This window comes from Oncorhynchus mykiss, chromosome 13 (assembly GCF_013265735.2).
Source record: "Oncorhynchus mykiss isolate Arlee chromosome 13, USDA_OmykA_1.1, whole genome shotgun sequence".
Classification (NCBI taxonomy): domain Eukaryota; kingdom Metazoa; phylum Chordata; class Actinopteri; order Salmoniformes; family Salmonidae; genus Oncorhynchus; species Oncorhynchus mykiss.
Window position 1 is genome coordinate 69,600,262 of NC_048577.1, and position 18,485 is coordinate 69,618,746.

Sequence of the window (18,485 nt, forward strand, 5' to 3'; positions counted from 1 at the left end):
TAAACAGTATTTGTGGGGGTTATACCATGTTGAAATAGAGGGGGGAGACAGGACATAAAAAGTATTTGTGGGTGTTATACCTTGTTGAAATAGAGGGGGAAGACAGGACATACCATGTGTACATGGAGGGAGGAGGGAGGTCCTACCATGCTGGATGGGAGTTGTGTTATACCATGTGGACATAGAGGGAGGTCCACTACCATGCTGGATGGGAGAGTTGTGTTATACCATGTAGACATAGAGGGAGGAGGGAGGTCCTACCATGCTGGATGGGAGAGTTGTGTTATACCATGTGGACATAGAGGGAGGTCCTACCATGCTGGATGGGAGAGTTGCGTGTCGACCCAGTACTACTGCTGGATCCATACTTCTCCAAAAGCTCTGAAAACTCTCTCCTGTAAGAAACCAAAGGGGTAAATAATTACACATCCCCAACAACAAGTTAGAACCGAACTATAACACTGTACTCACAGCCACACAGCCACACGGCCACACAGCCACACAGCCACACAGTTCACTGAAACGACAACCTTATATTAGTCTATCTATCACACCCACTATCTCACACCACAAAGAACCCCAAATCATATCACACCCACTATCTCACACCACAAAGAACCCCAAATCATATCACACCCACTATCTCACACCCCACAGAACCCCAAATCATATCACACCCACTATCTCACACCACAAAGAACCCCAAATCATATCACACCCACTATCTCACACCACAAAGAACCCCAAATCATATCACACCCACTATCTCACACCCCACAGAACCCCAAACCATATCACACCCACTATCTCACACCCCACAGAACCCCAAATCATATCACACCCACTATCTCACACCCCAAAGAACCCCAAATATATCACACCCACTATCTCACACCCCAAAGAACCCCCAAATCATATCATACCCACTATCTCACACCACAAAGAACCCCAAATCATATCACACCCACTACCTCACACCCCAAATAACCCCAAATCATATCACACCCACTACCTCACACCACAAAGAACCCCAAATATATCACACCCACTATCTCACACCACAAAGAACCCCAAATATATCACACCCACTATCTCACACCACAAAGAACCCCAAATCATATCACACCCACTATCTCACACCCCACAGAACCCCAAATCATATCACATCCACTACCTCACACCCCACAGAACCCCAAATCATATCACACCCACTACCTCACACCCCAGAGAACCCCAAATCATATCACACCCACTATCTCACACCCCAAAGAACCCCAAATCATATCACACCCACTACCTCACACCCCACAGAACCCCAAATCATATCACACCCACTATCTCACACCACAAAGAACCCCAAATATATCACACCCACTATCTCACACCACAAAGAACCCCAAATCATATCACACCCACTATCTCACACCCCACAGAACCCCAAACCATATCACACCCACTATCTCACACCCCAAAGAACCCCAAATATATCACACCCACTATCTCACACCCCAAAGAACCCCCAAATCATATCATACCCACTATCTCACACCACAAAGAACCCCAAATCATATCACACCCACTACCTCACACCCCACAGAACCCCAAATCATATCACACCCACTATCTCACACCCCACAGAACCCCAAATCATATCACACCCACTACCTCACACCCCACAGAACCCCAAATCATATCACATCCACTACCTCACACCCCACAGAACCCCAAATCATATCATACCCACTACCTCACACCCCACAGAACCCCAAATCATATCACACCCACTACCTCACACCCCACAGAACCCCAAATCATATCACACCCACTACCTCACACCCCAAAGAACCCCAAATCATATCACACCCACTATCTCACACCCCACAGAACCCCAAATCATATCATACCCACTACCTCACACCCCACAGAACCCCAAATCATATCACACCCACTACCTCACACCCCACAGAACCCCAAATCATATCACACCCACTATCTCACACCCCACAGAACCCCAAATCATATCACACCCACTATCTCACACCACAAAGAATCCCAAATCATATCACACCCACTACCTCACACCCCACAGAACCCCTAAATGACCCTTCCAGATAAAGCTGAATATATAGATATATAAATATATAGAATATCAACAGCTACAGTATAAGGGTGAAAGTGTGTTTTTTAAGTAAAGGTGTTGCTGTGTAGCTCCCCTGCTGAATACACACTATCACCCACTAATCCCATTGTTGTTGGCTCTAGAATGGAGGCTTAATACACTGAGAGAGAGAGAGAGAGAGAGAGAGAGAGAGAGAGAGAGAGAGAGAAAGAGTAGGGAGAGAGAGAGAGAGAGAAAGAGAGAGAAAGAGGGGGAGCGAGAGAGAGAGAGAAAGAGAGAGAAAGAGGGGGAGAGAGAGAGAGAGAAAGAGAGAGAGACAGAGAGAGAGAGAGAGAGAGGGAGAGAGAGATAGAGGGGGAGGGAGAGAGAGAAAGAGGGGGGAGAGAGAGAGAGAGAGAGAGAGGGAGTGGTGGATAGAGAGAGAGAGAGGGAGAGGGAGAGAGTGGGGGATAGAGAGAGAGAGAGAGAGCGAGAGAGAGAACATTTCCTGGTATTCCCTCAGTGTCATTGTTATGATCTTAAAAATAAATTGGATTGTGGACGGATTTACGTGACCAGGTACATCCACTGAATGATCCCTTAATCAAATCTGAGGTATTCTTGGAATGACGGGCACTGCTTGGTATAATATGCTTTTTTCTGTAACAACTGTAGAGGAAAGGTGGTTTTTCGTCTCACTTTCGTCTCACTTTTAAGGGGTCGGTGGTAAGGGGTCGGGGGTAAGGGGTCGGTGGTAAGGGGTCGGGGGTAAGGGGTCGGTGGTAAGGGGTCGGGGGTAAGGGGTCGGTGGTAAGGGGTCGGTGGTAAGGGGTCGGGGCTAAAGTCTATTTCTTGAACTGCATTGTTGATTAATCGCTTGTAAGTAAGCATGTCACGGTAAGGTCTACAGTCCACCTGTTGTATTCTGCGCATGTGACAAATAACATTTAATTTGTTTTGATTTGACTGTCAGTTATGGGTGAGCAGTATCTTTCCTGTTGCCTGGCGACTCCAACTGAATTCTTCCTCTATGTTCGCTACGTACTCAGTCTGAGACCGGCCATGATTGAAGTCATTTGTGGTGATGTCAAAATGAGGGGTGTTGTACAAAACAAACCAATCAGAGTATTAAAGCCAATGAAGAATTTTAACAACGCCACTTCACCCACATTTGTTCTGGCCATCGGTTTCTGGGACCAATCAGAACGGTTAGAATGTGTTTGCGTTCTAGAACTCATAGGGGAGGTTCTCAGATCCAGACTCATTTGGAGAAGACCCCCAGACAGGAAGGATGTCCCCTTTCTGACCACAGACAGGAAGGATGTCCCCTCTCTGACCCCAGACAGGAAGGATATCCCCTCTCTGACCCCAGACAGGAAGGATGTCCCCTCTCTGACCCCAGACAGGAAGGATGTCCTCTCTCCGACCCCAGACAGGAAGGATGTCCGCTCTCTGAACCCTCTCTGTGGGTGTGTGCTGTGTGTGTGTGTGTGTGTGTGTGTGGGGGGGGGGGGGGGGGGGGGATATTTAACCTCACTGCAAGGGAATGTCCAGTCTGAATCTCTGGTATATTTAACCTCACTGCAGGGGAATGTCCAGTCTGAATCTCTGGTATATTTAACCTCACTGCAGGGGAATGTCCAGTCTGAATCTCTGGTATATTTAACCTCACTGCAGGGGAATGTCCAGTCTGAATCTCTGGTATATTTAACCTCACTGCAGGGGAATGTCCAGTCTGAATCTCTGGTATATTTAACCTCACTGCAGGGGAATGTCCAGTCTGAATCTCTGGTATATTTAACCTCACTGCAGGGGAAAGTCCAGTCTGAATCTCTGGTATATTTAACCTCACTGCAGGGGAATGTCCAGTCTGAATCTCTGGTATATTTAACCTCACTGCAGGGGAATGTCCAGTCTGAATCTCTGGTATATTTAACCTCACTGCAGGGGAATGTCCAGTCTGAATCTCTGGTATATTTAACCTCACTGCAGGGGAATGTCCAGTCTGAATCTCTGGTATATTTAACCTCACTGCAGGGGAATGTCCAGTCTGAATCTCTGGTATATTTAACCTCACTGCAGGGGAATGTCCAGTCTGGATCTCTGGTATATTTAACCTCACTGCAGGGGAATGTCCAGTCTGAATCTCTGGTATATTTAACCTCACTGCAGGGGAATGTCCAGTCTGAATCTCTGGTATATTTAACCTCACTGCAGGGGAATGTCCAGTCTGAATCTCAGGTATATTTAACCTCACTGCAGGGGAATGTCCAGTCTGAATCTCTGGTATATTTAACCTCACTGCAGGGGAATGTCCAGTCTGAATCTCTGGTATATTTAACCTCACTGCAGGGGAATGTCCAGTCTGAATCTCTGGTATATTTAACCTCACTGCAGGGGAATGTCCAGTCTGAATCTCTGGTATATTTAACCTCACTGCAGGGGAATGTCCAGTCTGAATCTCTGGTATATTTAACCTCACTGCAGGGGAATGTCCAGTCTGAATCTCTGGTATATTTAACCTCACTGCAGGGGAAAGTCCAGTCTGAATCTCTGGTATATTTAACCTCACTGCAGGGGAATGTCCAGTCTGAATCTCAGGTATATTTAATCTCACTGCAGGGGAATGTCCAGTCTGAATCTCTGGTATATTTAACCTCACTGCAGGGGAATGTCCAGTCTGAATCTCTGGTATATTTCACCTCACTGCAGAGGAATGTCCAGTCTGAATCTCTGGTATATTTAACCTCACTGCAGGGGAATGTCCAGTCTGAATTTCTGGTATATTTAACCTCACTGCAGGGGACTGTCCAGTGTCTTCCTTCATATCACCATCAGGATGGGCTGCTGGGACAGACGGATTAACAACCTCGGAGGTCACATAGGGTCACGTGGTGATCTGATGTCACTAGCGGGACTGACTGGTGGTTAAGGTGGCTAACACCAAAGACACCATCTCTAGCAGTCTGGAGTCTCACTAATGGGAATGAAGAACTAGAGCCATTGAGTTACTGTAAATAAATATCAATTTGGGGGTTTTAAATGTTGGGTCTATATTTAGTCTACATTTAGTTATATTGTAAGTGTTCATTTCAACAGGATTCCCTGCTTAAATAGAGGTTGGTTCTAGCTTCATGGTTAGTTATATTGTAAGGTGTTCATTTCAACAGGATTCCCTGGTTAAATAGAGGTTGGTTCTAGCTTCATGGTTAGTTATATTGTAAGTGTTCATTTCAACAGGATTCCCTGGTTAAATAGAGGTTGGTTCTAGCTTCATATTCCCTTTCTATTTCTGACCCCCTCTCATCACAGATCAATGGTACTAAGACTTTAACAGCCAGGTTAATATTACTGCGCAGTGGACCCAAATAGCATGGAGGAGATACAGAACGAGGGAGAATAGGGGGAAAGAATTAGAGAGAGGGAGAGGGGGATTAGAGCGAGAGAGATGAAGAGAGGAAGGAACAGAAATGGAAAGGCATAATCCCTCCATCCTCTCCTCTCCTTTCCCCTCCTGTCTCCTCCTCTCCTCTCCTTTCCCCTCCTGTCTCCTCCTCTCCTCCTCTCCATCCCTCCTGTCTTGGCCTGTGTGCTGAGCTCTGAGCTCTGAATGTTGGTTAAGGCACAGAACACAGATTATAGAACGATGTGAGAAGCACAGGCTCATCTCATGAGCCTCCTTTCCTGCCAATAGCCTGCTTTCCTGCCTGTAGCCTGCTTTCCTGCCTGTAGCCTGATTTCCTGTCTGTAGCCTACTTTCCTGCCTGTAGCCTGCTTTCCTGTCTGTAGCCTGCTTTCCTGCCTGTAGCCTGCTTTCCTGTCTGTAGCCTGCTTTCCCGCCTGTAGCCTGCTTTCCTGTCTGTAGCCTGCTTTCCTGCCTGTAGAATGTAGCCTGCTTTCCTGTCTGTAGCCTGCTTTCCCGCCTGTAGCCTGCTTTCCTGTCTGTAGCCTGCTTTCCTGCCTCTCCTGCCTGTAGCTTTCCTGCCTATAGCCTGTAGCCTGCTTTCCTACCTGTAGCCTGTAGCCTGATTTCCCGCATGTAGCCTGCTTTCCTGTCTGTAGCCTGCTTTCCTGCCTGTAGCCTGCTTTCCTGTCTGTAGCCTGCTTTCCTGTCTGTAGCCTGCTTTCCTGCCTGTAGCCTGCTTTCCTGTCTGTAGTCCGCTTTCCTGCATGTAGTCCGCTTTCCCGCCTGTAGCCTGCTTTCCTGTCTGTTTCCTGCTTTCCTGCCTGTATCCTGCTTTCCTGCCAGTAGCCTGCTTTCCTGCCTGTAGCCTGCTTTCTTACCTGTAGCCTGTAGCCTGATTTCCTGCCAGTAGCCTGCTTTCCTGCCAGTAGCCTGCTTTCCTGCCTGTAGCCTGCTTTCCTGAATGTAACCTGCTTTCCTGTCTGTATCCTGATTTCCTGCCTGTAGCCTGATTTCCTGCCAGTAGCCTGCTTTCCTGCCTGTAGCCTGCTTTCCTGAATGTAACCTGCTTTCCTGTCTGTGGCCTAATTTCCTGCCTGTATCCTGATTTTCTGCCTGTAGCCTGCTTTTCTGCATGTAGTCCGCTTTCCTGCCTGTAGCCTGCTTTCCTGTCTGTAGCCTGCTTTCCTGCCTGTAACCTGATTTCCTGCCAGTAGCCTGCGTTCCTGCCTGTAGCCTGCTTTCCTGCCTGTAGCCTGCTTTCCCACCTGTAGCCAGTAGCATGCTTCACTGTATGTAACCTTCTTTCCTGCCTGTAGCCTGATTTCCTGCCAGTAGCCTGCGTTCCTGCCTGTAGCCTGCTTTCCTGCCTGTAGCCTGCTTTCCCACCTGTAGCCAGTAGCATGCCTCACTGTATGTAACCTTCTTTCCTGCCCGTAGCCTGCTTTCCTGCCTGTAGCCTGCTTTTCTGTCTGTAGCCTGCAGCTTTCCTGCCTGTAGCCTGCCTCTCCTGCCTGTAGCTTGAACACTCTGTAGCCTGTATAGCCTGCCTAATTGTGTGTGTGTGTGTGTGTGGGTGTGTGTGTGCGTGTGCGTGTGTGTGCGTGTGTGTGCGTGTGTGCGTGCGTGCGTGCGTGTGCGTGTGTGTGTGTGTGCGTGCGTGACAGCTAGTGTGACCTGGTTTCATGCTGACTCACAATGTCAAAACTGACCACCCGGTCGGCTGTTGCTATGGCATCGTGGTTAGATTAGCAACCTGGCTAAATGTTAAATGCTAAAAACAATAGGCTACCAGATGGCAGAATATGATGAGTGGGGGATGCAGGTTCTTTCTCTCTGTTAATGTTTTGACAGATATAACCTTCCACGGGCTGTTTAGAGCAAATCAAGACTTCATCACGTAGTAAAAGTTAGATTTGACTGTGTTTGCTGTGTGATGTGGTTCCCTCCCTTCCCTGACTTTCAAATCAAATCAAATGTTACTGGTTAAATACACATATTTTGCAGATGCTTATGTTTCTAGGGATAACAGTGCAGCAATACCGAGCATTACCAAACAATACACACAAATCCTTAAAACATTTAAAGAACGTAGAGCTCTTTGTCGAGGCACAGATCTGGAGCATTGAAGGTCCCCAAGAACACAGTCGCCTCCATCATTTGGAACCACTCTAAGACTCTTCCTAGAGCTGGCCGCCGGACCAAACTGAGCAATCTAGGGACAAGGGCCTTGGTCAGGGAGGTGACCAAGAACCCAATGGTCACTCTGGCAGAGCTCCAGAGTTCCTCTGAGGAGATGGGATAACCTTCCAGAAGGACAACCATCTCTGCAGCACTCCACCAATCAGGCCTTTATGTTAGAGTGGCCAGATGGAAGCCGCTCCTCAGTGAAAGGCACATGACAGCCCGCTTGGAGTTTGCCAAAAGGCACCTAAAGGACTGTCAGACCTTGAGAAACAAGATTCTCTGGTCTGATGAAACCAAGTTTGAACTCTTTGGTCTGAATGCCAACCGTCACATCTGGAGGAAACCTGGCACCATCCCTACGGTGAAGCATGGTGGTGGCAGCATCATGTCTGGAGGACACCTGGCACCATCCCTACGGTGAAGCATGGTGGTGGCAGCATCATGTCTGGAGGACACCTGGCACCATCCCTACAGTGAAGCATGGTGGTGGCAGCATCATACTGTGGGACAGCATCATGCTGTGGGGATGTTTTTCAGCGGCATGGACTGGGAGAATAGTCAGGATCAAGGGAAAGATGAACGGAGCAAAGATCCTTGATGAAAACCTGATTTCTGCTATCTCCTGAAGTCCACAATCTGCTCCTTTTGTTTTGTTAACGTTGAAGGAAAGGTTATTTTCCTGGCACCACTTCACCAGGGCCCTCCCCTCCTCGCTGTAGGCTGTCTCATCATTGTTCGTAATCAGGCCTACTACTGTTGTGTTGTCTGCAAACCTGATGATTGAGTTGGAGACGTGCGTGGCCACGCAGTCATGTGTGAACAGGGAGTACAGGAGGGGGCTGAGCACGCACCCTTGTGGGGCCCTCGTGCTGAGGATCAGCGTAGCAAGTTCACAGGTTCATCAGTTTGGATTAACAGTCTGTACTAAATGTCTTTCCATTCATCCTGTTGTTGCTGCCCGGGGTGGAGAGAAAGGTAGGAAGAAGAAGAAGTGCCTGAGGCGGAGCGAGGGCATCCCAGCCCAAAAACCCTTCCCAAAATGTCCCCCATGCCACTGCCAGGGTTATTCATAGCCAAAGAAACGCTCAGCGCCTTGCCAACCTTCTGGTTTATCAACTAAATCATTCATTTTTACTTTGAATAATTAAAAAAAATGGCATCTTTTTAATAATCAACATTTTTGAGAGGAGGAGGACGAGAAGGAGGAGGAGTAGGAGGAGGAGAGGGAGGAAGAGGAGGAGGACAGGCAGGCCAAGTTGAGAGATAAAGGACATTCAGGGATACAGATGGACATGGAGCACGATTGGAGTTCCAAACCGACAAAAAACACCTGATAGCTGACATTCAGACTTCAGACACAAATGCGGATAACAGACCCTCAACATCAGCGACCCAATTTGTGTTGACGCTAAAGTTGTGATTAAGTGTATTGACACTAAGCCTACAGAATGTGGCCAATGATACGTGGTCGTGTGCATCTCATATCTAGACGCGGTGCTCAGGGCCTACCTGGCTTCCTCGTCTCTGGCGATCAGAAGGCGCATTTGGTTGCTCGAGGACGCTGATCTCAGAACGTCTACTGCTCTGTTATAAAACAATAACAGAAAAACAAAAAAGTTAATGTCTTGACGACATCAACACAAATTTCACTGGTCTTTTTGGTATTTTTCCAATGAAGAGAGAGTTTTTTTTTTTTTATTGTTGAACCTACCTTTCACTGGTGACCCCTAGTAAACTCTCCCCATTCACCTCCAAGATCTGGTCTCCCGCCTGAAGGTGTCCTGGTGAGGTGAGAGGTCAACACAAGGTCACAGGTCAAACAGTGATGTCATCAAGGTGAGGATGTATTAATCACATCATATGATGTCATCAGAATATGAAGTATAAGAGAGGTTGGTTCAGTGAAAATCCTGCTTGTACGATGAGTAACCTTGCCTCAGTCAAGAGTCCCGAAAACTTGTTTTTGGCTCCCCAAACTATAGCTCAGCGGGCTAATGGTCTTGTGGCGGGCAGACGACCCAGAGTTCAGGGGGCACCTTTTACCTGGAATATCTAAGCATAACAAACCAGGGCCTGTGTTCACAAAGCCTCTCAGACTGGGAGAGCTCATCTAGGATCTGGTATCCACCTGTCTTATTCAATATTATCTAATAGGCAAAACTGATCCTAGATTAGCACTCCTAATCTGAGAGGCTTTGTGAATAGGGCCCAGGTATTTTAAATCTGATATAAATTACAGGAGCCCTATTGGCTGGTATCGTGACAACACTAATCACGTCTCTACCAAACAAGGGAAAGTAAGAAGAGCACTTAAGGGGAGTATACAATCTGTAGACGGCATAGACTAAGAGTAAACAAAGAGATGAAAACTATTGAGAGGGCCCTTCCTGGACCTTCCTTGACCGCTGAAGGAGACTTGTTAATCAGTGATATGTCTCTATCTCTTTATCCCACCAGAACTGACCTCAGAACAGTTAATCAGTGATATGTCTCTATCTCTTTATCCCACCAGAACTGACCTCAGAACAAACAGTTCATCAGTGATACCATCCTGAGAGATGAGATGTCACCACAACCACTTCTCCTGTCACTCACTGGTTCATGAGCTCAACCTAGGATGCATCTGAAATGGCACCCTATTTCCTATATATAGTGCACTACTTTGACCAAAGCCCTCCAAGTGCCCTTGTCCAAAGTAGTTCACTACATAGTGAATAGGGTACCAAATCAGACACAACCCTAGAGGAGATTGTTTGGAAGTGGAGTAATTTAACGACTCTATATGATAAACACATTACTATCTCTTCCTCGGGGATAACCTTATTGGGATTGTGTCTAGCTAGGGCCTTTCTCTTTGGACCAGGCGATCTATGTTCGCAACCCACTAGAGACCTGGTCCTTCTCCCTCAGTTCATTACGATATGATATAACCAATCTGAGATCCCGACCCACTAGAGACCTGGTCCTTCTCCCTCAGTTCATTGCGATATGATATAACCAATCTGGGATCCCAACCCACTAGAGACCTGGTCCTTCTCCCTCAGTTCATTACGATATGATATAACCAATCTGGGATCCCGACCCACTAGAGACATGGTCCTTCTCCCTCAGTTCATTACGATATGATATAACCAATCTGGGATCCCGACCCACTAGAGACCTTGTCCTTCTCCCTCAGTTCATTACGATATGATATAACCAATCTGGGATCACGACCCACTAGAGACCTGGTCCTTCTCCCTCAGTTCATTACGATATGATATAACCAATCTGGGATCACGACCCACTAGAGACCTTGTCCTTCTCCCTCAGTTCATTACAATATGATATAACCAATCTGGGATCCCGTCCCACTAGAGACCTGGTCCTTCTCCCTCAGTTCATTACGATATGATATAACCAATCTGGGATCACGACCCAGTAGAGACCTGGTCCTTCTCCCTCAGTTCATTACGATATGATATAACCAATCTGGGATCACGACCCAGTAGAGACCTGGTCCTTCTCCCTCAGTTCATTACAATATGATATAACACAGAGTTGTGCAAACTGTACATCATAGCAATTGCAGTTAGTTCCATTCACTACAGTAGGGCTAGTAACAATGGTACATTTGATTAATTTAGTCAATTTCTGGAGCCCAAAAGGGACAAGTTACATAAGTCACTGGTCTAAAAGACTTGATGAGTTTATCTGATATGATCTGTAGCAGAGAGCATGTTCTACATAACTTATTTTAAATAACCATGTTTTAACAGTCCAAATACCCAGACTTAGTAGGTCTTCTGGGTAGAAGAAAATACAATGTTTTATAGTGCGAGGACTTTTTTTGAAAAATGAGTTTGCTTTAAATGCTAGGATGTCATACTCATTTCGACTTTTCATCTGGTAGAATTCACTGCACCACTATTCAAGAAGATATTCGTTTTTCGAGATGCACTTGTGTCTGACAACAGCTGATAACAGATCTGTACTCATATAGACACTCTATACTGATACTGTAGTAAGTCTCCATAGTAACAGAGTCTGTACTCATATAGACCTCTATACTGACACTGTAGTAAGCCTCCATAGTAACAGTCTGTACGCATATAGACCTCTATACTGACACTGTAGTAAGTCTCCATAGTAACAGTCTGTACTCATATAGACCTCTATACTGACACTGTAGTAAGTCTCCATAGTAACAGTCTGTACTCATATAGACCTCTATACTGACACTGGTGTAAGTCTCCATAGCAACAAAGTCTGTACTCATATAGATCTCTATACTGACACTGTAGTAAGTCTTCATAGTAACAGAGTCTGTACTCATATACACCTCTATACTGACACTGTAGTAAGTCTCCATGGTAACAGAGTCTGTACTCACATAGACCTCTATCTATACTGACACTGTAGTAAGTTTCCATGGTAACAGAGGAAGACAGGAAGAGATCGAGACAGACCTGTTTAATCCTACCCTTCAGAGGTATTAACACTGATAGTACTACGCACTGGGATGATGCTGGACACACACACACACACACGCACACACACACACACACACACACGCACACGCACACGCACACACACACGAGCCACTTACACCACAGCCTGTACGTATACATTAAAGTAGTAGTTAGCTGTATTTCCTGAGGGCTATAGGTAGTAGTTAGCTGTATTTCCTGAGGGCTATAGGTAGTAGTTAGCTGTATTTCCTGAGGGCTATAAGTAGTTAGCTGTATTTCCTGAGGACTATAGGTAGTAGTTAGCTGTATTTCCTGAGGGCTATAGGTAATAGTTAGCTGTATTTCCTGAGGGCTATAGGTAGTAGTTAGCTGTATTTCCTGAGGGCTATAGGTAGTAGTTAGCTGTATTTCCTGAGGGCTATAGGTAATAGTTAGCTGTATTTCCTGAGGGCTATAGGTAATAGTTAGCTGTATTTCCTGAGAGCTATAGGTAATAGTTAGCTGTATTTCCTGAGAGCTATAGGTAGTAGTTAGCTGTATTTCCTGAGGGCTATAGGTAGTAGTTAGCTGTATTTCCTGAGGGCTATAGGTAGTAGTTAGCTGTATTTCCTGAGGGCTATAGGTAATAGTTAGCTGTATTTCCTGAGGGCTATAGGTAGTAGTTAGCTGTATTTCCTGAGGGCTATAGGTAATAGTTAGCTGTATTTCCTGAGGGCTATAGGTAATAGTTAGCTGTATTTCCTGAGAGCTATAGGTAATAGTTAGCTGTATTTCCTGAGAGCTATAGGTAGTAGTTAGCTGTATTTCCTGAGGGCTATAGGTAGTAGTTAGCTGTATTTCCTGAGGGCTATAGGTAGTAGTTAGCTGTATTTCCTGAGGGCTATAGGTAATAGTTAGCTGTATTTCCTGAGAGCTATAGGTAATAGTTAGCTGTATTTCCTGAGGGCTATAGGTAATAGTTAGCTGTATTTCCTGAGGGCTATAGATAGTAGTTAGCTGTATTTCCTGAGAGCTATAGGTAATAGTTAGCTGTATTTCCTGAGAGCTATAGGTAGTAGTTAGCTGTATTTCCTGAGGGCTATAGGTAATAGTTAGCTGTATTTCCTGAGGGCTATAGGTAGTAGTTAGCTGTATTTCCTGAGAGCTATAGGTAATAGTTAGCTGTATTTCCTGAGGGCTATAGGTAGTAGTTAGCTGTATTTCCTGAGGGCTATAGGTAATAGTTAGCTGTATTTCCTGAGGGCTATAAGTAGTTAGCTGTATTTCCTGAGGGCTATATGAGTTAATCGAGCAATTAGAAGCTCAACTCACTCTGCCTAGATATGTTGTCCACTACTAGATCTTCCTTGGTTTCAATTGGTTTTATTGTGATAGAAAATGTATCTGCTGGAAGCGCTTGTTGCTGTTTCCCGAAGCCCCTGCGCTCTGCCTAAGAAAACAGCTATCTTCATCATCTTCCTTTTCCGCCATATTGCTTTCCCCTATCCAGTCCTGTCAGATCTTCAATAGGGAGCGAACGAGGACAGGAAGAAAGACAAACTTCTGGAATGAAACATGGCCCAAGGTTGTGACCTCAGTAACCCTTCCTTCCGATGAATAATAGTTTATTCTAGGAACTCTCTGTTCCAGTGAAACCACTTCACTCCAAACCCCATGTGTCCCAAATGGCACTGTATTCCCAATTTAGTGCACTACTTTTACCCACAGAGCACATAGGCTTCTGGTCAAAAGTAGTGCACTAAATATGGAATAGGGTGCCATTTGGGATGCAAACCCTTTCTGACTTCTGAGTCTGATGGATTTTCCCAGGCCTTCATTCACAATAATGAGATTGCTCTTCTTTGGTCATTAGTGCGAAAGCTGTCCCAAATCACAGGGATCAAAGCAATTTAATCACACCATGTTTGGGTTGGAGCAGAGGCAGATTTCCCAGTAGTTATCTGTGTCCCAAACGGGACCTTATTCCCTACATAGTGCACTGCTTTTGTCCAGAGCCCTAAAGTAGTGCACTATGTAGGGAATAGGGTGCCATCTCTGGTCTAAAGTAGTGCACTATGTAGGGAATAGGGTGCCAGCTCTGGTCTAAAGTAGTGCACTATGTAGGGAATAGGGTGCCATTTGAGATGCAGTACTTATCAGCGACTGTTGCTGCCCTTTTCTGCAATCCTTCATTTCAGGGACCAAGTAGAGAAACCACATCCAAAACACACAGACCAGAGCGGCCTGTCGATTAGTGGACTGAAACACAGACCAGAGTGGCCTGTCGGTTAGGGGACTGAAATACAGACCAGAGTGGCCTGTCAGTTAGTGGACTGAAACACAGACCAGAGTGGCCTGTCGGTTAGGGGACTGAAACACAGACCAGAGCGGCCTGTCGGTTAGTGGACTGAAATACAGACCAGAGCGGCCTGTCGATTAGTGGACTGAAATACAGACCAGAGTGGCCTGTCAGTTAGTGGACTGAAACACAGACCAGAGTGGCCTGTCGGTTAGGGGACTGAAACACAGACCAGAGCGGCCTGTCGGTTAGTGGACTGAAATACAGACCAGAGCGGCCTGTCGATTAGTGGACTGAAATACAGACCAGAGTGGCCTGTCGATTAGTGGACTGAAACACAGACCAGAGTGGCCTGTCGATTAGTGGACTGAAACACAGACCAGAGTGGCCTGTCGATTAGGGGACTGAAACACAGACCAGAGTGGCCTGTCGGTTAGTGGACTGAAACACAGACCAGAGTGGCCTGTCGATTAGTGGACTGAAATACAGACCAGAGTGGCCTGTCGATTAGTGGACTGAAACACAGACCAGAGTGGCCTGTCGATTAGTGGACTGAAATACAGACCAGAGTGGCCTGTCGATTAGTGGACTGAAACACAGACCAGAGTGGCCTGTCGATTAGTGGACTGAAACACAGACCAGAGTGGCCTGTCGATTAGGGGACTGAAACACAGACCAGAGTGGCCTGTCGGTTAGTGGACTGAAACACAGACCAGAGTGGCCTGTCGATTAGTGGACTGAAATACAGACCAGAGTGGCCTGTCGGTTAGTGGACTGAAACACAGACCAGAGTGGCCTGTCAGTTAGTGGACTGAAACACAGACCAGAGCCACAGACCAGAGCGGCCTGTCAGTTAGTGGACTGAAACACAGACCAGAGTGGCCTGTTGATTAGTGGACTGAAACACAGACCAGAGTGGCCTGTCGGTTAGTGGACTGAAACACAGACCAGAGTGGCCTGTCGATTAGTGGACTGAAACACAGACCAGAGCCACAGACCAGAGCGGCCTGTCGGTTAGTGGACTGAAACACAGACCAGAGCCACAGACCAGAGTGGCCTGTCGGTTGGTGGACTGAAACACAGACCAGAGCAGCCTGTCGGTTGGTGGACTGAAACACAGACCAGAGTGGCCTGTCAGTTAGCAGACTGAAACACAGACCAGAGCCACAGACCCGAGTGGCCTGTCAGTTAGTGGACTGAAACACAGACCAGAGCGGCCTGTCGATTAGTGGACTGAAACACAGACCAGAGTGGCCTGTCAGTTAGTGGACTGAAACACAGACCAGAGCCACAGACCCGAGTGGCCTGTCAGTTAGTGGACTGAAACACAGACCAGAGTGGCCTGTCAGTTAGTGGACTGAAACACAGACCAGAGTGGCCTGTCAGTTAGTGGACTGAAACACAGACCAGAGCCACAGACCAGAGCGGCCTGTCAGTTAGTGGACTGAAACACAGACCAGAGTGGCCTGTCAGTTAGTGGACTGAAACACAGACCAGAGTGGCCTGTCAGTTAGTGGACTGAAACACAGACCAGAGTGTCCTGTCGGTTAGTGGACTGAAACACAGACCAGAGCCACAGACCAGAGTGGCCTGTCAGTTAGTGGACTGATACACAGACCATAGTGGCCTGTCAGTTAGTGGACTGATACACAGACCAGAGTGGCCTGTCAGTTAGTGGACTGAAACACAGACCAGAGTGGCCTGTCAGTTAGTGGACTGAAACACAGACCAGAGCCACAGACCAGAGTGGCCTGTCAGTTAGTGGACTGAAACACAGACCAGAGTGGCCTGTCAGTTAGTGGACTGAAACACAGACCAGAGCCACAGACCAGAGTGGCCTGTTGGTTAGTGGACTGATACACAGACCAGAGCCACAGACCAGAGTGGCCTGTCGATTAGTGGACTGAAACACAGACCAGAGCCACAGACCAGAGAAGCCTGTCGGTTTCGGTTAGGGGACTGAAACACAGACCAATGATAAACAGTGATTTATAATGGAGGGATACTTCTACTGTCTGAATGATAAACAGTGATTTATAATGGAGGGACACTTCCACTGTCTGAATGATAAACAGTGATTTATAATGGAGGGACACTTCCACTGTCTGAATGATAAACAGTGATTTATAATGGAGGGATACTTCTACTGTCTGAATGATAAACAGTGATTTATAATGGAGGGATACTTCTACTGTCTCAATGATAAACAGTGATTTATAATGGAGGGACACTTCTACTGTCTGAATGATAAACAGTGATTTATAATGGAGGGATACTTCTACTGTCTGAATGATAAACAGTGATTTATAATGGAGGGATACTTCCACTGTCTGAATGATAAACAGTGATTTATAATGGAGGGATACTTCTACTGTCTGAATGATAAACAGTGATTTATAATGGAGGGATACTTCCACTGTCTGAATGATAAACAGTGATTTATAATGGAGGGATACTTCTACTGTCTCAATGATAAACAGTGATTTATAATGGAGGGACACTTCTACTGTCTCAATGATAAACAGTGATTTATAATGGAGGGACACTTCCACTGTCTGAATGAAAAACAGTGATTTATAATGGAGGGATACTTCCACTGTCTGAATGATAAACAGTGATTTATAATGGAGGGATACTTCCACTGTCTGAATGATAAACAGTGATTTATAATGGAGGGACACTTCTACTGTCTCAATGATAAACAGTGATTTATAATGGAGGGACACTTCTACTGTCTCAATGATAAACAGTGATTTATAATGGAGGGACACTTCTACTGTCTCAATGATAAACAGTGATTTATAATGGAGGGACACTTCTACTGTCTGAATGATAAACAGTGATTTATAATGGAGGGATACTTCCACTGTTTGAATGATAAACAGTGATTTATAATGGAGGGATACTTCCACTGTTTGAATGATAAACAGTGATTTATAATGGAGGGATACTTCCACTGTTTGAATGATAAACAGTGATTTATAATGGAGGGACACTTCTACTGTCTGAATGATAAACAGTGATTTATAATGGAGGGACACTTCTACTGTCTGAATGATAAACAGTGATTTATAATGGAGGGACACTTCTACTGTCTGAATGATAAACAGTGATTTATAATGGAGGGACACTTCTACTGTCTGAATGATAAACAGTGATTTATAATGGAGGGACACTTCTACTGTCTCAATGATAAACAGTGATTTATAATGGAGGGACACTTCTACTGTCTGAATGATAAACAGTGATTTATAATGGAGGGATACTTCTACTGTCTGAATGATAAACAGTGATTTATAATGGAGGGATACTTCCACTGTCTGAATGATAAACAGTGATTTATAATGGAGGGACACTTCTACTGTCTCAATGATAAACAGTGATTTATAATGGAGGGACACTTCTACTGTCTGAATGATAAACAGTGATTTATAATGGAGGGACACTTCTACTGTCTCAATGATAAACAGTGATTTATAATGGAGGGACACTTCTACTGTCTGAATGATAAACAGTGATTTATAATGGAGGGACACTTCTACTGTCTGAATGATAAACAGTGATTTATAATGGAGGGACACTTCCACTGTCTGAATGATAAACAGTGATTTATAATGGAGGGACACTTCTACTGTCTCAATGATAAACAGTGATTTATAATGGAGGGACACTTCTACTGTCTGAATGATAAACAGTGATTTATAATGGAGGGATACTTCTACTGTCTGAATGATAAACAGTGATTTATAATGGAGGGATACTTCCACTGTCTGAATGATAAACAGTGATTTATAATGGAGGGACACTTCTACTGTCTCAATGATAAACAGTGATTTATAATGGAGGGACACTTCTACTGTCTGAATGATAAACAGTGATTTATAATGGAGGGACACTTCTACTGTCTCAATGATAAACAGTGATTTATAATGGAGGGACACTTCTACTGTCTGAATGATAAACAGTGATTTATAATGGAGGGACACTTCTACTGTCTGAATGATAAACAGTGATTTATAATGGAGGGATACTTCTACTGTCTGAATGATAAACAGTGATTTATAATGG

At 45.5% G+C, this 18,485-nt stretch overlaps 1 protein-coding gene across 1 annotated transcript in view; it reads right to left on the reverse strand.

The window, feature by feature from the left end:
- LOC110518542 (syntaxin-binding protein 4) overlaps positions 1-18,485 on the reverse strand; it is a 133,228-nt gene that overhangs the window by 61,725 nt on the left and 53,018 nt on the right. The window contains exons 4-6 of the mRNA XM_036939792.1: positions 9,400-9,469; positions 9,198-9,272; positions 316-395 (exon numbers count right to left, since the gene is read on the reverse strand). Coding sequence (XP_036795687.1) covers positions 316-395; positions 9,198-9,272; positions 9,400-9,469 — 225 coding nt within the window. The remainder of the gene's footprint in view (positions 1-315; positions 396-9,197; positions 9,273-9,399; positions 9,470-18,485) is intronic.